Here is a 26,946-nt window from a genome sequence, read left to right as displayed (position 1 = left end):
TGTGCGGGTGATAACTATCACGTGCGCAAGTGACAGCACGTTATACTACCATGTGCCCATGTGATAACTAACACGTGCGCACGTGTTAGCTGATCAATGAAAAAGCGTGAAAGATCTGCAATTTTTCTAAATGGATGTCTTTCATAAGGAAGTGTTATTTATAGTTAGCTGTAATTTACGAAGTAAGTGTTTCTTGTTTATGAAAAAGGCTGATATCTCGATTAGTTTCGTTGGTAATATTCACGTTCGAAACGTGTCAGCTAACAACTGCGAACGTGATAGCTATCACATGCGAACGTGTTAGCTAAGATAGTTATTACGTGCGCACGTGTTAATCAACACATTCGCACGTGGTATCTAACATGTGCGAATGTGGTGCTAACACGTGTGCACGTGATAAATAAAATGTTTCCTATGTCCCCTCTATTCCACTGTAGTATACACTGTGGCAGACTATTTTATTTCTCGTGGATGTATGGTCCTTTAGTATTGACCTAGCACATGTGAATATTTCGTATATTTCCATAAATTCATTTTCAATGTCCAAACATAAATAGCGATACAAATATTACATATATAATTCTTAGTTGATATTATACTATCGCATGTGCAGGTAGCTGGGCGGCAAAGCGCTTAGCTGCCAATATCAGGGTAGTGGGTTCGAGTTTTGGCCATACCTTTTCCCCTAAATTTATTTGCAAACTTTCCACTTATTTGTCAAACGCACCGTGATATTTATGGTCCATTTATTAAAAGTTATCATATCCACCCGTTGTAAAAAAGTCAATTATTTAAAATATTCTAGACAAAAAGAAAGACACATTACCAGTCACAAGCGTACTAAAAAATAAATACTTTAAGAGAAAAAAATAAAATTTATAAAGATAAAACAGGTAGCGATAACATCACATTACTTTACTTTAAAGCAATGATAACCGTGGTAACGTGGATGGCGTGACACTGATTGACTGTATAAAATACAAATATTGCTTAAAGTTAACGAAAACGCTAAAAAATATTGGCAAAGATTAATGAGTGTCTTTCATTAAATCAAATGATATAAGCATTTACACTGATTTACCCATCTCCACGAAAATAAACTGTACATATAATTTCTGCCGAACAGTTTTACTGCAACATTAATTGATAATAATTGTATGCATATTAACTAAATCAGATAGATAGCCCATGTACCCTAAGCAGAACAGAACAGAACAGAATTTTATTTAAGACTTGTACAATTTGGTACATCGTCATGCATAATAAACAACATATTTTGATAATACAATGTCACGTTAACATGATCTTTCAAACATATGATAATTATGAATAATATAATAATTAAACAACAAAAAGTAATGTTTAATGATGGAGGATGAACAGTTATAATATAACATTCATAATATATTTATAATAATTCTATCAACAAGTAGGCTTAAATGTGTTGTTAAAGTTGCTAATAGAAGACGCATATGTTAATATTAATTGTTAGCATTCATAATCAAATTTCTAGTTTTAACAGATTCTTTAATATACTTTGCAAGATTTAATAGTATACTCTTTTTATTTGTAGTAATAAGTTCAATGAATTTGTACATCGATGGTCTATTATAATAATACTTCTTAATGTATTTTCTTCTAATATCTATATAACATGGGCATATTAAAATGAAATGATATTCATCTTCAATATCTATAGTGTTACAACATAAACAGTATCGTTCATTACGTGGTATTCTATTTTGTCCGTATCGACCAGTTTGAATTCTAAGAGTATGTGCAGATATTCTTATTCTTGTAACAAAAAATCTATAACTTTTAGGTAATAAATCTAAGTAACATCTATATGTGAGAGTTGTTATACAATTTTTATAAAGATCTAACACGGCACTATTTTCAACAGATGCAAACCACTCTTGCATGTAATTATCAATAAGTCTTTGTTTAAAAATCTTTGGAAACATTTTACAATCTATCAAACTAGTATTATTGAAATATTCAGAAAAGCCATACATATCTAATACGTTTTTAACATTCGATACCCAGTTCTTTTTACCTATATTACAATCAGATACACCTAGTTCATAGACTTTCCTTAATATAATATTATCAGTATTTATTAATTTGCACCAATATTTTATTATTCTCACATATCTATCAATATATAGAGGGTGCCTACCTAACTCACCATAAACACTTGCATTACAAGTGCTACTTCTAACATTTAAGATTTCTTTTACAAAATTTAATATGTACACGCTCAATATCTTTTGACTTATTGTGGCCCCATACTTCAGAACAGTATGACAAAATAGAGCCTACAAAAGAATCAAACAACTGACATAATAACTTTGGTTTAAAATCAAAATCTTTACATTTATACAATAAAACGTTTAAAGCCTTTAATGCTTTACCAATCAAATGTTCTTGGTTTAACACAAAACTCCCTGTATAGTTAAAAACTGTACCAAGATAATTAAAATAATCTACAACTTCTATCGGTTGGTTATTGTAAAACCATCTTTCTCTAGCGAAAGTAATTCCCCTTTTCCTAAATACAACAATTTTAGTTTTCATAACATTAACTTCTAATCCCCATTGTATACAATATGTGTGTAATAAATCAAGACTATTCTGCAGATCTTCCGGAGTTTTACCCATAATTGCCATATCATCGGCAAAAAGTAACAGAATTAATACAATGTCGTCAATCAATAAACCAGAACTAAAATTGCCTTGTAAGTACAATTCAAGGTCTTCTACGAAGAGAGAAAAGAGTATAGGCGAAATTACCTCCCCTTGACGTAAGCCTATTGCATACTGGAAAAAATCAGAATATGAATTACAGCATCTTACGCATGATTTTACTTTATCATACATATCCTTTATAATGCGCAGAATTTTCCCTTGAATGCCACACTTGTACATTTTCAACCATAGTGAATTTCTACAAATACTATCAAAACAGGATTTTAAATCAATAAATCCTACATATAAGCGTTTGTTATTATTTAGGTAATGTTGTATAACAGAGTGCAGAATAAATACAGCATCAACAGTAGACTTTCCTTTTCTAAAACCGAATTGGCAATCAGAAATTACTGAATAATGTTACAAAATGTTTCAATTCTATTATTTAATATTGTAGTAAATAACTTAGACATACAACTAACTAGAGTTATTCCCCTATAATTATTTACAACTTTGGGGTCACCTTTTTTAAATACCGGTACAATAATACCCTCTGTCCATTTGTCTGGGAAAAAACCAGACTCTAAAATAGCATTAAACACATCACAAAGATGTGAACACAATACGTCTATAGATTCAATAAAATACTCGTTTAAAAGACAGTCTGAACCTGCAGCTTTGTTTGACTTAAGCGACTTTACAGCCTTCTGTATTTCTTCACATGTAATGGGGACATTCAATTCTTCATAACTACAGTCCGAAGAATTAAAATCATGTTCATTACAAAAAGCTTTACATTCATCATTTTGGGACTGAAATACATTGTTCGACAAATTTTCGAAATAATTTTTAAATTCATCTAAAGATATATCATCTTTTGTACCAGGATATTTATTTTTCTTAAAATGTTTCCAGAATTGCTTGGGATTACAAAACCGTAATCGTTCAATTTCAGAGTATTTCATTTGAATATAAGCTTTCTTTTTTCTACGATTTAAATCTTTATATTCCTTTTTACATCGACAAAAATATTGCCTACTGGCTAAATTTTTACAACTATTAAAAGCACTCAATGCATCTAAGTATGTATTTTTTAATAATCTACAATCAGCATCAAACCAGTCTGCATCACTTACAGAGTAACTATCTGCAAAAGTAACACGCTTTTTACTTATATAAGTTTTGGAAAAAAGTGGATCTGCTACTTCCCTAATTAGACTTGTAAAACTATTTAACATAGTATTAATGGACATGCGATCATTTTTATCAATATCGCTCGTAAGGCGATTAAGGTCAGGTAATTTTGCAATCAGACCTACCCGGAAGGTATTTTGTAGGTCATTTACCCATTTATATCTAGTACTAACACTTTCTTCTAAAACAGGTGTGCTATAATTTGTGTATAATGAAAAAGTAACGGGAGCGTGATCACTCCATTCGTTTATACTTTGTATACAAAAAGAACGTATATTTGAAAAATTAATTTCATTGGTTATAACATAGTCAATAACGGACGCCCCATTTTGCGAAACATATGTATACATTCCAGTATTACAATCACTACCTAATCTCCCGTTGACTAAGCGGAGGTTATTTGATCGACACAGGTCAATTAATTTAACTCCATGGGTATTACAGGTCTTATCCATTGAGGCCCGGTCTATGTACTTGTCGGGAACATAACAGTCATCATCGAATGACTGATTTATACGATCACAAATAATAAAATCATGTTTATCACCCACTCGGCTATTAAAATCGCCTGCTAAATATACCGAACCTAGGGTTTCATAAAGACTAACATCATTTTCAAGGCAGTCAAACAGATCAACATTTACTGTATTGTAAGCCGGGGAATCTTCTCCCCAGAGGTACACACCACATATATAAATATCGTTTTCTGTATGAAAAAAAGTTTTATTTAGTTTAATCCAAAGTAGAGTGTCATATTTATTTTCAACAATAGAAATGCCATCAGCAATTGATTCCCTATAATATAATGCAATTCCACCATTAAGCCTGGTAACCCAGTCTGACAATTTCTAACATTTTTCTACCTGCAAATTGACAATATCAGAAACTCGATGAATGCCAATTAACACAAATTAGCGCAAATTAATTGGGATCTTTAATGCATAGATATTAGGTATCCAATCAGTTGAGAACACGCTTCGTCACGCTTCGCGCGTTCATATATCCCGAAGCGATAACATCTGGCTCAAGTGACCGCACGCGATAATCTGTATGGCATATTTCAGAGAGAAAGGAAGTCACGAGTAAGTTACTTATTTGATTTATATGTTTTAATTTTAATAAACTGATTTTTTTGTGACAAACCAGACCATGAATTATATTTCAATTAATCGGAAACACGGGTTGCTTTTTATTGCTTTAACAAATTCAGAAGCGTCAAAAGGTCAGTTTAAATTTGTAATCTTAATATAAAAAAGAAATTCAGAATACCGTTCAGTAGTTCATTCATTCGATTGATCATTTCTTCAAAACTAATCATTTAACTATTTTTTCATTTCATTCTTTCATCCGATAGTCTACAAGGATGTCAGTCACCAAATGTTGATGTTGCAAGTGTTTGAAATAAAAAAAATATATCGTGCAAAAATCATTTGTTGAATACCATTGGGGGTTTTAAACGAGATTAAAGTTGAAAGGACAAAAACCAACTCCAAAATAGAATTTTTATTTCGTAAAGCTAGGTGCCGAGGCTAGCTTTAAAATGAATAAGCGGCACGCACGTTCATTCATTCGTTTCAAACTGGAATCTCGGAAAAGCATTAATAAAGTTAATTATTACAATCTTTATTTTTAGAAAAGGGGTACCGGTAATCTGAGAAAATAACGCTTTTTTTCTAGATGGCACTTTTGCAAAAAATTACAACATCTCTTGCCTCGTCTAGAGAGAAAAGTTTTTCTCTGCGAAAATATCAGTGTCAGTATGAAGAAATTAATACTATTACAGATTATTTTTAATCTCTACAGACTTTGTAAGTCTATGTAAGCGGTTGTCATGCGATGCGTATTTTTTTTTCTATGTATTATATAAAAAAAGGTTGATAATAATAACAATTTATATTATGTAGAATTTGATTTATTATCTGAAAGTTATAAAAATTTTTTAAGTGACCTAAAATACATACAACTATAGATCTTTTTGCATTACCAATTTTAAGTAACATCTTAAAACCGTTTAAAGCGGAGAACAAATAATCAATTTGTCGATTTCCGTACAAAGTGTTGTTGTAACACGGGGGTGGGGGTGGGGAATCGATAACTAATAGCTTTGGTCATTATGTTTTTTTATCTGATGCATTTACAGGCAAACGGTTTACTAACGATGTACTTGAATGAAGTTTAAATTAATATTAAAGTGAAATGCGGAACAAGTCGAATATGTTATAAATACTTTTATTTATTGTCAAAATAAAAGTAATATTAGTAAAATGAATATGTATCTAACATATTTAAAATCGTTACATATTATACATCTAAAACAAACATTTACTTCAAGGACCATACATGACAAACCAAAAAGTAATTGCTGAGCTTAGTCGTTATTTTAAATAAAATTTTCAACGGACCATTTTGACATTTAACAAATTAAAGTTGACGATATTTCCCGATTGACTGGTATTTTTTCAGTTCTCTGTTCAAACGCCATTTTACAGCTGTAAATCTTCCAAATATAAACCACAAACGTCTTTTTTTTCAGCAGGCGCAAAATGATGTACTTAACAGGTAACCATAAAACCATAAAAATTTAAAGTCCCTATCACTTGTAGTAAGTGGGTTATCATATTTTTATGCCCCAGCTTGAAACAACACGACCGGATATTTCTTATCCCAGGCAATATTGTAATACACAATGAATTAAAAAGGATTAAACATTTGAAACAATTAAATTATCTTATTTTTAGTGTAACTGTATGCAATCTTGGGGTTAAAATAAATTTAAGAAATAACGCAATTTTTAACAAATACAAAAAAGAGGCACTGGCCTCCAAAATCGTCCGACAAGAACAGAAAAAAATATAAAAATTGAGCCGTCCCATGAGAAAACCAACATAGTCTTAGTTTTCGACCAGCATGGATCGAGACCACCCTCGCATCTGCGCAGTCTGCTCAGGATCCATGCTGTTCGCTAACAGTTTTTCTAATTCCAATAGGCTTTAAAAGCGAACGCATGGCTCCTGACCAGACTGCACGGAGCGCAGGCTGGTCTCGATCCAGTGGTCGCAAACCCACTAGTTTGGTTTTCTCATGGCACGGCTTTTAATATTTTTTTTAGATATAGATATAATGGTGTAAAATTTAAATGCTACTATACTGACAGACTAAATTTGTTGCGGAAACACATGAGAATTAGATGTTTTAACTAATTTTTACGATATAAAATTTTTATTTTAAAACGCGCATTAAACACTAAACTCTCCCTTGCGTTATAAATTGGTAACGGACAGTGGAAAACTTCTTTATTGCCGCTGCGGTGGGGGTTTCGTTTCCCCCGGCGCGACAAAACATGTCATTTTTATTCGTAAATAATTTTTTCAGATCATTAATAGATATATTATCAGTAATCCATGAATTGCAAGAGTCCATTTTTTATAATCTTTTAAGCGTGCATTTTTTTTATTCCAGGTTGACACAAGAGTTTTTTACTGGAATCAGAAACCGGGACGCTATTTATTTTTCACGATAGAGAATATACTTTGTGTGAAGTTTCTACTAGTTTGATCAACAGATGCAGACAGACAGCCCGGATGAGCCATTCGTTCTCATGACATTCGTAACAAAGATAAAAGTTTAAATACTTATTGAGATCAGGAACTAAAATATTTCCAGGGTGGTTCACCATTTGTAACCTGCTTACATATCGTGTTCCAGACAGAACCAACATGCGTCTTTTTAAAGTACATTAGGAGGGATGTACTGCTCTTTTTAAAAGACGGCAAATCGAAAAGCCTATAGCGGTAATCAGCATTCATTTGGAATAACGAAAACATGAAACAGACAATAGTAAAAAAAAGTGATACTCAACTGATTTGTTGAGTCAACCGCGCAAAATTTAAAATGTGCGAATTGCAAATTTTTTCAATCAGAAATGAACATATATTAATATAAAGAAATGCTTGATGTATTGATTACTCACATTTAATTCTGCTTATTTCTTTTGGAAAAGAAATGAAAATGATTCATAACCGTTTGAAAAACTGATTTAAAAAGTATTTAATTTTGAATAAAATGTTAGTTTAATCTGACATGTCTCCAATTAATAACAATATGATTTTTTTCTCATACCGTCTTTGTCTTGCTTTTTTCTAACATCCCCGTATTCTGCTGTAGGTACACCGACATTCATTTTGTCATCTTTCAGTGTGTGCCCATATACAAAATCAGTTTACATAAAAGAAAAATAGGGGTTTTTTGTATACTATACATCATATACGGGAAAAGTCTGGTAAATGTATCTTTTAGAAATACTGGTCCGTGAATTCCCCGAATACGAAAACCAAATTCAGTCTAAATGTGACACAAATATGGAATCTGTATACTCTGCATATCTTGCATAAAGGGGGAAAAAAACCTGGCCCGTAATCAAAACTACAGGTTCGTATATCCCTGTATATCAGATGCAAATACATTCCGTATAAAGACACAAGTACGGGATCCGTATATTGCGTATACCATGCATATACGGGACTAGTCCCCTAGCACGTATATCAAAAAGTACAGTTCGTATATGCCCCGTATATGACAAAAGTACGGGATTTCCCTATACTTAGTATATCATGCGTATACGGAAAAAATCCGAAGCCCGTATATTAGAAAATACAAGTCCGTATATGCCCCGTATATTAGATGCAATCACAGTCCGTATATGACAAAAATACGGGATCCGTTATACTACGTATATTCATGCGTATACGGAAAAATCCGAAGCCCGTATATTAGAAAATACAAGTCCGTTAATGCCCCGTATAAATTTGATGCAATCACAGTCCGTATATGACAAAAATACGGGATCCGTTATACTACGTATATTCGGGAAATACAGGCTCGTAACGTGTTCCGTAATATCAAAAAAACGGAAAATTTTACGGGAAAAAAAGTCTCAAGACCCTTCGAATACATGAAAATGAAACTTATGATAAAGCAGGACAGGAATAAACACCATTTCTATGAATTTTTAGGAAGTCGTATATTTCATATATACGGGAAATATACATTTATGTATATTCGGCGTATACGGGGTCCCGTTTTATGCATGACAAATATACGGACTTCCCGTATACTAAATGTTCCGAATACGGGATCGTATATTAGTCCGTATATTTGTAATATACATCCCGTATACGCCCGTATTTTCGAAATATACGGGACCGTACACTCCCGTATATTGACCCTTTTTTCGCAGTGGTCAGTTTCGAAACTGGGTAATGTGCGGTCAAAAACTAGGCCAGTAGGTATAAAAATAGAAAAAACCTTGTGACCTCTCTAGAGGCCATATTTTTCATGAGATCTTCATGAAAATTAGTGAGAATGTTCACCTTGATGATATCTAGGTCAAGTTCAAAACAGGGTCACGTACCTTCGAAAACTAGGTCAATAGGTCAAATAATAGAAAAACCTTGTGACCTCTCTAGAGGCCATATTTTTCAATGGATCTTCATGAAAATTGGTCAGAATTTTCATCTTGATGATATCTAGGTCAGGTTCAGAACTGGGGCACATGAGCTCAAAAACTTGGTCACTATGTCAAATAATAGAAAAAACGACGTCATACTGAAAACTTAGTCATGTGGGAAGAGGTGAGCGATTCAGGACCATCATGGTCCTCTTGTTTTAGAAAATATTTTCATCGGGTATTTCAATTCTTTTGGACATCCAAATCCAAAACATGTTTAAATTTTGACTGTATTTCTTTGATGGAGTGTTATAAAACTTTCAGGTTATCATTCTGAAAGTCACTTAAAACAATACTTTTCAATGAAAAGTTTGTATAATTTAAAAAAAAAAATGGAAACTTACAGGGAAAATTTATTTCTATCCATAAAATAGACATTACATATTTTTTAATTCAAGAAAGTTTCCTTCAAAGTAGTCACAGTTCATGAAAAACCTTGAATTGGATAAGGTGGATCAAAGGCTAGACAGATTTTAAAGCTATATGTATGAAATACTGGTATTTTCATACAATTTGGAATAAAAAACTTTTATGAAAATTTGAAAATTTAGAAAGATACCAGAACAGAAAATAAGAAAAAAATATGTATTCTGTCTGTGTTCAGTTATAAGTACCAGACTATAATTACCGCACCATGAGAAAACCAACATAGTGGTTTTGCAACTAGCATGGATCCAGACCAGCCTGCGCATCCAAGCAGTCTGGTCAGGATGCATGCTGTTTGCTTTCAAAGCCTATTACAATTAGAGAAACAGTTAGCGAACAGCATGTATCCTGACCAGACTGCGCAGATGTGCAGGCTTGTCTGGATCCATGCTGGTCGCAAAGCCACTATTTGGTTTTCTCATGGCATGGCTTATATATTAAAACCATTATTGCACACAATCATATATGTATTTGCACACATGTAAACAGTACTTTAGACCCCTAACTGCATGGCTTTATGAGTATAGTAACTGCTTTAACAGGAGAGTGAAAAATAGAAATGTATAACAAGTCGGACAACAACAGCAAACTCGAGTCATTTTTCTGGTGACTTGTCATTGGCTAGCATGTATAGTTAAATTCAAAATGGCCTTTCCTGTATAGTTAAATTCAAAATGCCCTTTCCTGTATACTTAAATTCAGAATGGCCTTTCAGACAAATCTTATACATCTGTAAATAAAATGATTAAATCTATCAAAGTTGAAGATGTCCATACAACATATGCATCTCTAGTCCTTGTGGACTGCCCCACACATCCTCATAAATTCAATTAATCTTCAGTAAATATGTGTAAAACTTCATTTTTTTTTCAGAAAGGCCACTTTGAATCCAACTATATACAGAAAAACAATGAAATTAGGCTAAGTTGAGCTTCAGTTGCTTATGCACCAGGGCTCATTGGAGCAATTCATGTGGTATCCGACTGTTTTTCCATATATTATATGAGCCATGCCATGGGAAAACCAACATAGTGGGTATGCGACCAGCATGGATCCAGACCAGCCTGCGCATCCGCGCAGTCTGGTCAGGCTCCATGCTGTTCGCTAACAGTTTTTCTCCAATTCCAATAGGCTTTAAAAGCGAACAGCATGGAGCCTGACCAGACTGCGCGGATGCGCAGGCTGGTCTGGATCCATGCTGGTCGCATACCCACTATGTTGGTTTTCTCATGGCACGGCTCATATATGTTTGGATTGTTCTAAACTCTGGATTAGCTCAGCTACCGAGAAACCTCAAGTAATGGGTGTTTTACTGAATGTCTATACCAAAGCACAGATCAAATATATCATTGTAAAAATTTAATGTTGTCTTACCATTTCGTAAATAGCATCGTCGGTCTAGAAAAGCTAAGCAAGAAGAAGATGTAAGTCATAGATTAATTCACCAAACATCTGTACCATGCTGTACAGAAAATCTGTCTCTTTCATATAACATTATCATCTATATACATGTACCTCCTTCTTTCTCATATCTCATCTTCATTAACAAGGCCTAATATGTAACCATACACGATGGTGAACATTTTTCTTTAGATATATATGTTTTTTGCATGTTGTCCATATCAAATTTATGTTTAGTTATATTTAATAATAGACCAATTTGAGATTTTATATTCCAGACTATTTTACTTGTTATAAATAGGGTTCTAGCCAGAAATTTTAGAAAATTGCAAGAAATATTTTTTGATGTCAGTAGTAGGATAATGTGTAGTGCAGGAAGGGTTACCTCCCATGCTGGGATCTGGATGGGGTGTTCGTCCTGTTTCAGTACAATTTTTGTTTTAATGATTCATTTTTGGTGTGTTCTGGTGCATTTCAAAGTGAAAGACAGTGATGTTTACAATGTTTAATATAAGTGACATGCAAAAACAGTAATAAATCTTATGTAAATCAGTATCACATAATCACCTTTTTGACTAACTATTTTCCATATTTTTAATACACATTATTTAAAAAGACACAAAATTATACTAGTTCTTATAATAATATTCATCATTATGAAAGACAACACTTGTGCACAATTTCAATGGTATGTAATTAATACCACATGATTTAATGATATGCAGTACATGCTTGTTCTGGTATAATTACACTTGAGCTACACTTGTGTTTCATTTCCCTGGGTTTATTTTCAAATTTTCATGAAATAATCCATTCTAAACACTTTTCCACTCCTCAACAAGACTTGTACCCGCATGATGATCAGTCCTGATCGAAGTCATTAATGGAAGAAAGAAAGCACTTAATAGACTGGCTTTCCTAAAATTTCAACTTTATGATGTAGCTTATAAATAATTTGACTATACTAGTTCCAATTTTTCAGTACAAAAGACAAGCTCAACTATGAAATGTCGCATTAACTGAGAACTATTTACATGATAAATGGCTTGATCATGCGGTTTAGTTTCGGCTTAATTGTTGTTTATTCAGTTAGATATAAGATAAGAAATTAATGAATGGCAAGTATAGAAACAAATATCACTCAGTACACATCAGTAGAGCATATAACATGTGACTATAGGCTGGCTGGAACCCTGATAAATTTAGCCAATCCTATCCATAGATTAGTACATATGCAAAAGCAAGAAATACATTGTAACCTGTATTGTTAAAGGTGGATAATCAGATTTTGGCTTAGTAACCGATTTGTTTTAAACTTTAACATCTGATCATTTACACTCATTTATGTTCAGTTAGCACTTAATACAAGTTAGGTTTTCACTGGAGATATTTTTAATAATTGATTTTCCTATTGCAGTTGCCCAACCAAGATCGAGTTATTTTATCATAAGTATAAATGTGATAAACATACTTTACCTAAGAAAATGTATAACTAACCGATATATTGTATTATATTCGTAAAATAATTGCATTAACAATTACATATATAGATTGAATTCATTAGAAATGCAAGTTTGAAAAATTATTATTACCTCCCTTTGCCTATCTTGGTTGCGCAACCAAGATAGAATGGAAAAAAATGAAATTCAGAATCTACAAGCATTTTAAAACCCACCTTTTGATTCAGATTGTTAAATATTTGGTATATCTATCCAATGCGAATGTAAAACTCGGAATTATATGGAAATAAAAAGAAATACCAAGCATTTTAAATATTTTCATATTAAAGGGGAGTAATTACAAATTTTTATGAAAATCAATAAAGTATACATTTCTAACAGGGATCTAACTCTAAGTAATGGGTATTTTTGTTTCTTAAATAAATCTCTAACAGAATATACAAAAAGCAAAAAATGTCACTAAAATTTGCTTAAATGTGATTGACCACCTTTAAGGACTAGCTGAAACAGCCATGAAATCCAACTGAGTTTGGGTAAAACTTCAGGAATTGGGTCATATATACATGTATACATATATATCAGTTATTACCAGGAAAGATAAAATTTTAAACTGTTATAATTACAAAGGCGCCAATGAGTGATACTCAGCAGCAGATGAGGAGAATAGCTAAGCCCAGGGTACGACCCCGGGGCCGACCCACTGTGGAGCGTATATTGTTCAGCTCCACCCCGGGGCCTGGGAGTAGAGTGAGTAATATGCCTGGAGTTGATGTCGGTAGCTTGGGGGAAAATGTTGATATAATAACTGTCCATGACTGCGTCTTAATGCAATGTCAGGAAAAGTATTTGTACGTTATTTGTGAAATGTGATTTGATTTTGGTCTGCAAGAAACCTTATTGACTTGTGTCTGATAAAAAGAACCTGTTGTTCTGTGTAATTTATGTATAATAATATCACATAATAGCATAAAAAATGGTTAACTGTATTGACAGAAAGAAACAGTTAACCATTTGAGCCATGCCATGAGAAAACCAACATAGTGGGTTTGCGACCAGCATGGATCCAGACCAGCCTGCGCGTCCGCGCAGTCTGGTCAGGCTCCATGCTGTTCGCTTTTAAAGCCTATTGGAATTGGAGAAACTGTTAGCGAACAGCATGGATCCTGACCAGACTGCGCGGATGCGCAGGCTGGTTTGGATCCATGCTGGTCGCAAACCCACTATGTTGGTTTTCCCATGGCACGGCTCATTTGTTATGCTAAGTGTCATACTGAGGTGTTGCAGTAACCTCTGTTTTTGCTCTTACAGTTACTGTAGTAGATTTTATGTGCTTTTTCCATGACCTCTGTTTTAGTAATTGTTAATTAGATTATTAGTGTACTTGCGTTGCATAATTTTGAGAATAGAAGCAAGTGCTTTTAATGCTTATTAACATCCCTACAAGATGCTGTTGCTGCTTTACATGTATTAACATAGGTATGTGTCCAAAGTAATATTTTAGAAAATTGAAATGGGTATCTTTACACATTGCCAGTCTAAGGTCCTCAGTAGGAAAATATAACATTAGTCACCAGGTTTATTCCTGATCATTACATAGTATCCCATAATATTCAGGTGTTGGAATAAAACAGAATCTTGAAAGAAATTGTGGGTATAACAAGCTTAACACAATTTTGTATACATGTCCTACAACATGTCATGTGAGTGACCAATGGTACATTATGTAACCACATAATTATATTTGTAAAATATTTTAATTTACATTATGAAAGATGTGTAAAGTCATTTAACTACACATTTAGGCAAATATTCTTTTTCTTTGACACAGAAGAAAAAAGAATCTGTAAGTTCTTGTTATGTTAATTGATGTTTTATTTGTTGTACAATTTAAGGAACAGTTGATGTTTCAGTTATACATAATTTATTCATTTTCTTTTTTTTTTTTTTTTTTTTTAATAAAGAATTCATTTGAAAATACATATTTCATCTCAATGTCAAGTAAAACAACATAAGTTACAAAGTAACTTATTTCTATTAATTTTTCAAAAAGTCAGTTAAGGTATCCGATCCACAAATAAGCATGTTCTAAATGACAGTGCTATTAAGATATATCAAATATTTATGCCTGGTAAGCCCATATAATTTTGGTATCAATTGAAAATGTAATGTCTACTGAAAAAGAAAATATAAATTACATTACAATAATACGTTACAGAATCTTTATCTTTTTATTTTATAGTCTTCAATGATACTTCAATAGAAATCCAGTTATTTCAGTGTAGGATTTATCATTTCGCAGTCAAAAACATGTCTGTAGTGATTCATGCATATTATTTATAGTCATTTTATTTACTATTTCTTGTTCAGCAGACACACCACTTTCAAATGATACCAAAAAAACATGGGGTCACCAGACATCGAAATTTACCTATTTGTGGATCGGATACCTTAAGTTCTGTTGAAATGTTGATTTATGAATATTACATTTATAACTCTATCATGATTTCTCTTTGTTAGAAAAGAAAGGGATCTGATTCTGAGGTATAAAAAGTACACATTTTGAAAGAAAAAACACTGAGTGCATTTGGTTGTTTGTTAGATTTTTATATGATTCTGATGCATACATTTTAGTTTATTTTGGTGTGATGATTAAGGTTATACATTAATTTTGTCATCTGCAGAAAAATGTTTAACTGTATTGACATAATGGAGCAGTTAGCCTCTTCTTGCAATGATATAATGCATTAGTTGTACGTATTTGGCATGAAATGTCCTTATTTCTACATACATTTTATTTCTGAATTTAGTGAATAACATAATTTTACATGTTCTGATAATGCTGTAAATGGTTACATTAATTTAAGGTGTATTTCAAATGTTCCACAAACTTGTGAATTCTTGTTTTATACACAGTTGATATATTTTTTTGAGAAATTGAAAACATATACTTTGGCTTTAAGTCAATTTTACCAAATCAGATATGAACTTAAGGATTTACAAAGTTAGTGATTTTATTAAATTTGTTTATTTATTAATCAAATAAAATATTGTGAAATCATAAACATTTGTTGGGGCTAATTTTTGTGGAGTATGTGTTTGTGTCAGTTTGCAAATGTAGAAACGTCTTTCTTTTTTAAAATTCTCAAATTTATGCTTCTAACTAAATACCTGTTTTAGGCCAAAACCACAGAATTTTATGCTAATGTAATTAAAGGATTTCACAATATATTAAGATAAAACTTCATGACTATTTGAGCCGCGTCATGAGAAAACCAACATAGTGTTTGCAACCAGCATGGATCCAGACCAGACTGTGCATCCGCGCAGTCTGGTCAGGATCCATGCTGTTCGCTTTCAAAGCCTTTTGCAATTAGAGAAACTGTTAGCAAACAGCATGGATCCTGACTAGACTGTGCGGATGCACAGGCAGGTCTGGATCCATGCTGGTCGCAAAGCCACTATGTTGGTTTTCTCATGGCGTGGCTCATTTCATGTTCTCTTTATTAGAAAAGAAAATGGTCATTGTCAGATTCAGAGGTATAAATTACAAAATTTGTGTTCACAATGCATTTGGTAGTTACCAAGTTTTACAGTTCCCAAGGCAGTTTTGTGTTTCACTGTTTTCAAGGCATTTCTGTTGTTTTTTTGCATGTTTGACTTAGGTTATGATTTTTGCACTTATTTGGTATAAAAGGTTTTGGGAATCTTATGCATTATCTTTCTGAGAATATTTTGTTGCACACAAGTTTAATTTGCAGTATTATATAGCATACATTTTGCCAAAAGAAATATATTACGTGCATAGTCATAGGGATGTTCAATAAATTCTGGCAAATTGCTCACTTGTAGTTTGAAATGTTAGTTTGAATATAATAAAATAGATAAATTATGATGTTTTTAAAGTAGCAGTTCAGTTTATAAAGAAAACAAGCAAAGAATAATCCTATTTAAGAGGCCAACAATTGTTGCATTTAAAGTACATTGTAGTTATAAGTATTGCCGAGATTGCTTTTAGACTTGATTCATTTTGAACAATTCTGATAGTTTCTTCTCTTTTGACATTTACATTCTTTGTTTTAAACGAAAATCTTATTTAATGATTTAATGTGCTACAATATATATTTCAAATAACAGTAAGTAGTGAAAAAAACTTACATGAGTCTGTAATTTTTGAAAGCTTAGCTGAAATAACATGCATATAGAACAAAATAATACCGGGTATTTCTTAAAATTAATTATTTCACGTTTAATATTAGAGAAGAAAGGAATCTACATCAAAATCTGAGGTAGATTGTATAAAGTATTGTAAAATTTATGCTGGAAGATGCACTTGAGTGCATTGAATTGTTAATCCTTACCCTGCTAAATTTCTAAAATGAACTTGTCCATCTTTCAGTTTGGACAGTACCATTAACTGTTAAAAGGGGTGCTTACCAAAAAATTCTAAATGGCGAATAGTGCAGATCATGATCAGACTGCACGGATGTGCAGGCTGATCATGATCTACACTGGTCGCAAAGGCAGAATCAGTCATGTTCAGCATGATAAGGGTTATCATATAATTTCGGTTTCATTTAATGAAACTTCAAACAGATGTCATACTCAGTGGAGCATTATTTTCATTCATTGGGATAATAGTGTATTCAAACATACATATATTTCACTGTATAATGAAAAAAATTCTTATATTGAGCATCAGAAATTTTCGTAATTTGTCAGTTTTGTAATATATTGTTTTCTCTCAGAAAGATCCTTGGTCAGGCATAATGAATCAGTATGTGAATCAAATATCAAAAGTGGAGCCTTCCCGTATTGTAAGATTTCACATTTACAGTTTACGGTTAATGTTGGTTTTTTACACAGAACTTGATTAAAACTTCCTCACATTTCTAGTGACATGAAGCTTTTTAGAATCTGCAGACATTAGGAGTGATTAATTATAATAAAAGAAGAAGAAAAAAACGATTTGAACACTGTACCTCTTAGAAATTATTGAACAACTTATGGCAATTTTTTAATTACATAACTGCTTGACTTTGTTGTACAATTTTGACAACGAAATTTTTACCAATAATTAAAAGATCAGTTAATAGGTCATCATCTTCATTATTGATATGCATGTCTTTCACTTTAAAATTAAATTAAATGCAATACTAATGTAACTCATATTAGGTACAGGACTTATGACAGTATTGCATTTAAACCCTTGTGTTGATGGTAAGCACATTTAAAAAATTGTAAGCATCATAAAACATATATGTATGCTTAAGTATTCTTGCCTACTTAGCAGGGAAAGTATACATATGTCCGAGCACGCACCAGGGATAGATATTCCTGTCTTTCCCTAGGGAAAAACCTTGTCTAAAATAGCGTGTACTTAGGTGATGTCACATAGTACTGGCACTATTCTGACATCATAAACTATATAAATGATGCCAAGTAAATACACAAATCTATTTGTCATAATGATCTATTTTGAACGCTATAAAAGAAAAATGATCTTACAATGTCTGCTTGTGTAAGACAGCAGTTTTTCCAACCCTCGGGACAGCCTGGATATAAAACCTCACTAATGCTCAGGTTTTCATTCCACGCTGTCCCTCGAGTAGGGAAAAACCCGTCTTGCACGGGCAGGCATGTAAGATCCTTATAGTCATAGTTTAAAGGACTGTTGTTATATTAATCATTTTTGCTCTGTCTTAGGAGACTTACTACAATTTGAATTTTGAAGAAAAAAAAAACTGAGAGATTTAATTAAGTTCAGCTGTTGCTTGAAGAGGAAGTTCAATTCCAGAATAATTTTAAATGAACTGTATGTTCTGTTTTGTTCTGTTCTTTGAACTGTTATTACAAGTGTTTTGTCAAACATTTTTCAGTGTTTCTTTTGTTTGTATACTATGCAGCCAGTAGATTAACATTAAAAATTTTCCTGAAAAATGTCAATTAAAACAGAGAAGTCTTTTTAGATTAGAATATTTTTTTTTTTATTATTTTACAGCATGTGTTTTGCAGTAAATGATCTATAACTCAACTTTATTTTTAATTTAGTTTTCTCTATATATATCTACTAAATGGAAGGTATTTTAGAATTAGCAGGATGATGTGGATTTTTCATTTATTTATCCAGAAATTGAAAATACTTGTTAATTTTCTTCCTTTTCAAACACAGGGCTTTAACAGGATACCTAATAAAGGTATAATTCTAAAATTGTTATAAATATTTAAAGTTAATTTGCATATTATGAATTATTTAATTTGCACATTAAACAGAACATGAATCCCAGTGCTCTCCAACAAGGACCGACGTACCTGCCGTCAGAAGGTATCATGGAGGAGATAGTTATAAAAGATGCTGTGTCTGTATCCAGTGCGGACGGAGAGTCATTCGTGCTCAGTGAAAAGGTAAGTCTGTATTGATTGACAGCTTCAGCTGGGAAGAATTTAGTGAGAAATTTACTATGTGTCTTAGAATATAGATAAAGAATATGTTTAAATTCTATGCTGATAGTAAAAAAAATGATAGTAATGATCACAGGGAAGTAAATCACTTTGCTAAGGACAATTCATATGTGAACAAGTACTTTTTTTCAGCTGTTCATAGAAGACTTTTCTAGAAATACACAGTAAATCTGTTTTTCTTTCTGGTATGAACCATGTGTGTTTTTATTACAGGTGACATTAACAGATGAGGTTGAAATATGGCTGTCCAAACTACGTGACTCTGTATGTAAGACTATACGAGAGATGAATATAGGTATCATACAGGACTGCAACAATGGTGTCGCCATTGACGAGTGGGCAGCAAAGGTAACTGTTTCAGTATATACTTATCATTGTTGAATATTTTATCACTTGCATTACCTGTGGCCTCTATAGCCAAGTTTTTTGACTTTGATTCTCTTGCCTCTCATTGCTTTCAGTGCAAAACCCCTATGGGAATGTAGAATTCCTTCATGCCTGGAAACCATCCAGTTCGGTGGTCACAATCTACCCAGGTGCCTGCACATGCCTGAAATAATAACTGGACTGGGGATGGGTGGCACCTTGGGTTCTCATCTGTTATTAACCTTTACCCTGCTATATTTCTAAAATGGACTGGTCCATCATTCAACTTGGGGAGTACCACTTATTATTCAAAGGGGTGTTCACGGATGTGCAGGCTGATCTTTGTCTGCACTGGTTGCAAAGGCAAAACCACTTGAAAATGCTGGAAAGTTTCCAAAATGGCATAAACTGTATCATTGGTGCAACTAACCCAACCAAAACAAGCCTGCTTTAGTTTTGAATGACAACTTTTATTCAATTTCTAGTACCCAGCCCAGGTATGTAGAATGGGTATGCTGTATCACTGGACTAAAGAATGTGACCTGGGTATTGCTGAGATCAAGTTTGATAGGAAAGCTCTTCAGGGAGCACTGAAGAAATACATCAGCACAGTGTCCAAGCTCCCTACAGTATTAGTTAGGGGCCAGTGGAGGAACCTAGAGGACCCAATGCTGCCAATACACAAAAATAGACTGGAATGTATGATCACGGTAAGTTGAATGGATAGTTTTTGCAGGAATATTTGCATAATATTTTGTTTACTTAGATTGTTTTGCATGACTGGATCAAGCTGTAAAGCTTACTAGTATATGAAATATACATTGAAAGAATTTCTCAGCATGTCTGTTCTTCTGTGTATGAAGTTTGATAAGTGACATTTCTCATAATTATTTGTTAAAACTGTTATATTCTGTGAAAGCCAAAAAATTAAAACACAAGCAAAAAAAAAAAAAATAATAATAATACCCGTTTTATGTTCAAAGGTAAAAATCTGTATATCCCCCACAAAATGGCTGTTTTGGCCAAAACCATGAGGCTTTTGTAGACAAAATCATTTAATTTCCACAGTATACTTAATGTGCTTAACCTCTAATATTATTCAAAATTTTGCAGACATCACAGTTCCTGCGAGATGCACTAGATCAGTTGTGCCAAAGAAAACTGCGGGAAGTTTCAGACTTTGAGTGGCGTAGAAGCATCAGATGTTATTATCAACCAATTGGTATGTCAGTTAGTTATCTTGATACTTGCAAAGATGTTTTTAATGCCTAGAAACAAATGGGTTCTGTATACTATATATAGGTTAGGTGGCAGTGCATACAGTGGAGCACTTGGCACAGTGTCATGTTTGCAGACTTTTTGGTCGCATGCATACTTAAATCTACTGGCAGGAGGTCTTAGGTTTTATGTTTACACTCATTAGAAAATTTAAATATTTGCTTGAAGATGTGCATAACACTTAACTGTCGAACTGGTTGATATGCATTCCCTCCCTATAACTCTAAAAAAAAATTGTGTATTGGTGCTTAACTGTAGTTATGGGACACTTGTGATTAATTTTGTAGCCACAAACTTCAACAGATTCCTAAAAGTTTAACCTTTACAGTGCTGAATTTCTAAAATGACTGGTCCAGCATTCAGTTTAGGCAGCACCACATATTATTCGAAGGGGTGTTCACTGAAGATTTACTGACTGAATAGCAAACAGTGCAGACCATGCAGCCTGCATGGACCTGCAAGCTGATCTTGGTCTTTACTGATCATGATGGCAAAATCACTTGCCGCCAGCAGGCTTAAGTTTAAGATTTGCTTATAGAATCCAGTCCTCTATGAGCTGATAAATGTAGTTAATTGTCCATTAGACTTGACAATGCAGGTCCAAAAAATACTTGACAATCCAGGCCCCGAAAATAATTAACAATCCAGGCCCACGAAAATACTTTAGTTTGTTAAAACTTTAAGGAAATTAACATACTTAAGTCAATTAACAAACTTAAGTATTTTTGTGACTTTACACTTTTGGGCAATTCACATACTGAGGCTGTGGTTACAAATTTAGCAGGTGTATAAATGAAAAAAAGCAAACTGCCTAGTAGTTACAGTTTTCAAACAATGCTAAAATGTAACAATTAAGTAAACTCAGATTTGGTGAAATTATGTACATTTTATTGCTTTTTATAGATATATAGTATTGCAATAGCTCTAAACTGTAGGTTTTCTATTTGATATTTTGCAATCTCAGTGGACGAGGTGTTACCTGCTTGTAGTAGAGATAGTAACAGCAACTCGCCAGAAATGTGTAAGGAACTAGCACACAAAAAAACATACTATCCCACAGACTTTTTTGCTTTAGAGATATATTTAGAATAGCTTTGATATGTAGAAATACTAGAATGTTTTTAGCTCACTGTGGGAGATTTTGTGATCATGATATGTCCGTAATCCATTTTTGTACCAAACATTGGTGAACGGTTTCTTTAACAGTTACAGCTTTTGCAAAAGCTGATTTAAATATTGGTCTTATTTCATATTTTACAGAAATCAATATCGTAATTTTCATCCTTTTAATAAATAGTTTCAAGAAAAATTTGATTACCATTTGTTCATTTTAATGGAATATTTCAAAGCAGTCAATGTGTTACTGTTAAATCTAGGTGATCATATCTGTTTTTGACATTAGAAATGTTTCTAACATTTTAAGAATTATGTATTGAGGTTAAAATATCTTGGCCATTTTAGTTCAGGTAAATAGGATATAACTTTGCACAGTCTCTCAAAGGTGAGCAAGCCAGAGTTATCTGGGTCTTCTTGTATAATTCTATTTTCTCACCAGTTTGCATTATATTTATTTCTATTTTTTCCCCTATTTTTATATTTTGGTGGAATATTTATTAATCTGGATGATTGGTCTTTTAAAAGATAGCATAGATATTTAGAATAGTTTTCCTAATATTTTTTATTTTTTGCACATAGGGATTTCTTTCCGAGAACTTAAAATTACTCACTTCTACTATTTGTTTAACCTGTCAAATATGCATACATTACACGCTCTGTGCATTCGATATTTTAATATTCGGCCCAACTTCAGTGCTGTCCGTATGTTTTACGGAAAGAAATTTTGGTAAAGTGTCTAAATATCATTATTAGTATTGTAAGTGAAACACACTCTCATCGATCATATCTGTGGCTCAGTGGTTTCAGCATTTGGCTCGAATGCGGGAAATCGCTGGTTCGAGCCCATTAGCGAGCACATTTTTATTTTTCATTTTCAATTATTTATATGATTTATATGACTTCGCTGACAGCAGTACCGACACCGCGAATGAAACTGAATGATGAATTTAGCTAGTTGTAATTCATATTTATGAAATTTGTATAGTCGTGAAATGAACTGTGTGAAAAAAAAAATACATAAAAAATATATATAGATATATCTATATTTATCCAGAAATAAAATGGGAAAAAAGTTATAATTAGCTATTGTTTAGTAGTTTTTAGCTCACCTGAACCAAAGGTTCAGGGTGAGTTATTAGTTCAGGTGGTTGATCTGGAGTCCATTATCCAGCATCTGTTGGCCTTACACAAACATCTTCTCTGAAACAGATGCTGGATTATATCTGTTTAATCCTGGCAAGGTCCTCTCTCAAATTTGTTTATATGGTTCTGACTGATTCCTTTTAGGGGCCACTGGAGCTAAAAATAGAAAAACCTTTAACAACTTCTTTTCATGAACTGTGTGATTGAAACATGGTCTGTAGCATCATTATAAGGTCCTCTCCAAAATTTGCTCAAATGGGGGCACTTCCTTATATATGGGCAGCTAGAGCTTAAAATAGAAATACCTTTAAATGACTTTTTTCTCATAAACTGTTAGATGGTGATTTGTAGCATTATTGTAAGGTCCGCTCACAGTTACATTTAAATTGGGGCATTCAGCCGTTTTAAGGGGCCACTGGAGCTAAAAATACCTGAAATACAAAACAAAAAGCTGAAATACCATTTAACTACTACCTGTTATAAATGCCTGGATGGATCTCAATTGAACTTTGCCTGTAGGATCATTATGAGGTCCTCTCAAACGTTTGATTTAATGGGTGGCACTGAGACAGCCACTATTAAGGGCAAAAATAAGAAATATCTTCTCATGAATTTCTTGATGGATTTTCATCAAATTTTGTCTGCAGCATTATTATAAGGTCCTCCCCCAGATTATTTTAAAATGCTTCTTGAGGTAGAGGTAGAAATAGAAATATCTTTAAACAGCTCTATCTCATGAATCTCTTGCTAGATTTTCATCAAATATGCACTGTAGGATTATTATGAGGTCCTCTTAAAAATTTGACGAATAGTGGCCCTTGGGCTTTTTAATTAATGGCCACTTAAGCTAAAAATAGAAATACCTTTAAACAACTTCTTCTCATGGCCCTATTGCTGATCAGTAGGGAAGAAACATTTAAATGACTTCTCATGAGCTGCTTTGTGAATTTGCATGAAACTTGATCATAATGGTAGCACTTGACTCCTTTTGGGGCAGTTGATTTATACTGTACATTGTTGTTACCATTAATGAATCAGTGTGTCATTCCTATATTCAAACAAGGGCAAGTGAGTGACTTAGGGCCACTATGCCCATCTTGTATGTATTTCTACTTTCTATAAACAGAGGTAGAATTCTAGAAAAACAGATCTTATCAACTTTTTATCATGTTCTTAAGAAGAAATTTCAGCTTTAAGAATAATGATTGTATTTATTGGTGCACTGTATTAAAAATTGGTATATTCATATTTTTATACACTATATATCAAGTGATTTCACTTCATATACTTTATTTATAACCTTGTATTATATAATATCCATTTGATATACATGTCTCCTGCAATTTGTTTGGGGGGTAGGGGTGCGGGGGAGGGTAAGAGTGAAGAACTATTGAATAAATATATCCTAGTTTGATTGGTTTGAACACAAGAAAATGTCTCTATTAATATTGATGTTAATATTTTACAGAGAAATTTTGTTAGTTAGTATATGTTTTAGAAAGATTTATTTTGCTGACATTTTTGAAATGTAAAAAAAAAAGATTTATTTGAGCAAAGCGTTGATGAAAAACAATACTACTGAAAAGGTATTAGGTGCAAGAGAACTGACAGTAACTGTTGTGTATTTCCTTCTCAACAGCTGAAGAAAGATACGAACCTCTGATATGGATATTAGATACCTCATACCAATATGGCAATGAGTTTTATGGAATGAATTCTGGTGTGGCCCTTACACCAGTCACAGAGAGATGTTTCTTAACAATGTCACAGGCCCTACAGAGGTACCAGGGCAGTGCTGTCACAGGACCAGTTGGTGCTGGCAAAACAGAAACTGTAAAGGTGTGTAAAGTGATGCAATTTTTCATGGGCATAGAATTTCATGGTTTGAGTGAAAATAGCTATTTTGTTGAGACATGAACTTGCGGATTACAAGTTTAAAAGATAAAATAAATAGATATATTTCAAATCGAAAGCAGTTGAATGGCCCACATGGGAAGCTTGATAGATATTATCCATGACTGTGAGTTCATTTCCCAGGCAAGGCTTATGTTGTCTTTGATAATTTGATAGAAGACATTTTATATGAAACATTCATTTTCAAATGTGAGATTCATATGGAGAATTCCGCAGTTACTTTCAGGAAAAGGTTACAGTATCTTGAAGAGAAGTATCTAGGAAAGTTCTGTTTGAGTTTATTGAGGTTTTGTTTTTCTGTTACAGGGATTGGCCAATGTTCTAGGTCAGTTTTTAGGAGTATTCCAGTGTTCAGAACAAACAGACCCAACCTCTCTAGCCAAGATCATCCAAGGCACTGCAATGGTAACTATTCAATATTGTCATCCATTTTGCAGATTATAACTCATTTAGACTCTATCTCATTTGAAATTTTAATGTTTACAAAAATGTAGTTTAATATTATGGATAATTTGGAACCTGAGGATGTGAAGCTGAAGTGGGTTGCTGGTCAGCATCACACTGAACTCGGTAAGGATATGACAATCATTATGCCGCTTTCAAGTAAAATGCTGTACCAAAGAAATTATATCGGATAACTTTTGAAATCTGCCTTTATAAACCACTGTAAAGCATTAAATAAATCTGTATAGTTTGAAAAAGAAAAGAACAACAATAATAAAAAAGAAACAACATTGAATCAGTAAATCATGATGTATAATTTTAAGAAAAATTGATGACAGTTACTCATATGCTTATAATATATGTATCCAGGATGGTTGTTGGTGTTGCTTTGATGAATCTCAGGCACTGGACAGGATTGCAATGGCTGTCATGTTTGAGCACCTTGAAGCTGTCACCTTTGCCCTCAAAGCCAGACATGCATTTGCCACTCTTACAGATGGACAAGAGGTAATTTTTATAGAACTGTCATGGACATGGGTAGGAACTGCTGGTAAATCTATTATTTTGCATTTTGCAATTTAGGCAAATTTCGGAGTGCCTAATTATTTCCAAAATCTTTTGGATATTTTCATCATAGTTTTAAAAAAATACAAGTGAAAGGTCTGTCTCCCTGCAAGTAGAATTGCTTGATTGTAAAATGAACAAAAATGAAGGATTTTAGAGTTTGTCTTAAGTTTTTATTTTGTAATGAAATTTATGTCTGATTAGGTCTTTGTCAATTAGGATTTGATCATTCTATATTTGTTGTATGAAGAAAAATCTAGCTTCTTTGTTGTTCACAACAATGCTAATTAAATGAAGAATCACTAGCCTTATATACTACCACACTCATTGTGTGAATATACAGATTAGTTTTATGAATTTACAAATTAGATATACTCTGGTCAGCACTTTAAATATTTTAAGCGAAACCACCAACATTGTGCAAATGTGTTACAGATTCCTATCAAGAGAAGTACAGCAGTACACATGACCATCAACCTGTCGGACACCACGCCTATATCCACCCAGCTAGCCAATGATATCCGTCTGCTGTTCCGACCTGTGTCTGTCATCAAGCCAGACATGGGCATGATCATGCGAGCCAAGTCTGCAGCTCTAGGGTTCAAGGCACCTGTAGTGCTAGGCTCAAGACTTAAAGTTCTATCAGAACTAGCCAAGGATCAACTGTAAGTATTCACAACATCAATTATTTAGATGCATTTTATTTATAGTCAAATGTAGTGTTTTGTGGCTGAGCATTTATATAAATTACGTAGACATATCAACTAAATTAGATTTTTGAGCAGAAGGTACTAAGTATACTAAACATGAGCTTAATGAACTAGATGCTGTGGATCCATCATGTATTTACGATATTGTCCATTGACTAAACGACATTTTTTTTTTACGCCTTTGAAACTATATAAACTTTGTCTATATATTTGTCATATTTGCTTAAAGAATTTAATGCACTGCAGGTCAGAGCAAAGAACAGAAAAAATAATA

The 26,946-nt window shown here is 33.0% G+C and overlaps 1 protein-coding gene across 27 annotated transcripts in view; it reads left to right on the top strand.

Annotated features, from left to right (window-relative positions):
• The window catches only part of LOC123552894 (dynein axonemal heavy chain 5-like), a 172,653-nt gene that overhangs the window by 54,148 nt on the left and 91,559 nt on the right, over positions 1-26,946 (top strand). For 21 of the 27 annotated variants that reach the window (XM_053541364.1, XM_053541349.1, XM_053541350.1 and 18 more), the window contains 12 exons: positions 15,196-15,219; positions 16,186-16,215; positions 17,424-17,492; positions 18,949-19,080; positions 19,351-19,485; positions 19,989-20,213; positions 20,617-20,725; positions 21,746-21,802; positions 24,680-24,879; positions 25,261-25,359; positions 25,768-25,905; positions 26,398-26,627. In XM_053541364.1, coding sequence (XP_053397339.1) covers positions 15,196-15,219; positions 16,186-16,215; positions 17,424-17,492; positions 18,949-19,080; positions 19,351-19,485; positions 19,989-20,213; positions 20,617-20,725; positions 21,746-21,802; positions 24,680-24,879; positions 25,261-25,359; positions 25,768-25,905; positions 26,398-26,627 — 1,448 coding nt within the window. Of the gene's footprint in view, positions 1-11,205; positions 11,242-13,305; positions 13,426-15,195; positions 15,220-16,185; positions 16,216-17,423; positions 17,493-18,948; positions 19,081-19,350; positions 19,486-19,988; positions 20,214-20,616; positions 20,726-21,745; positions 21,803-24,679; positions 24,880-25,260; positions 25,360-25,767; positions 25,906-26,397; positions 26,628-26,946 lie in introns of all 27 variants that reach the window. The other 6 variants (XM_053541366.1, XM_053541362.1, XM_053541355.1 and 3 more) reach the window with 5 other exon arrangements.

Source organism: Mercenaria mercenaria, chromosome 4 (genome assembly GCF_021730395.1).
Source record: "Mercenaria mercenaria strain notata chromosome 4, MADL_Memer_1, whole genome shotgun sequence".
In the NCBI taxonomy this organism is placed as follows: Eukaryota; Metazoa; Mollusca; class Bivalvia; order Venerida; family Veneridae; genus Mercenaria; species Mercenaria mercenaria.
The sequence above is the reverse complement of the archived record's forward strand: the minus strand, read 5'-3'. Positions and strand labels throughout refer to the sequence as shown.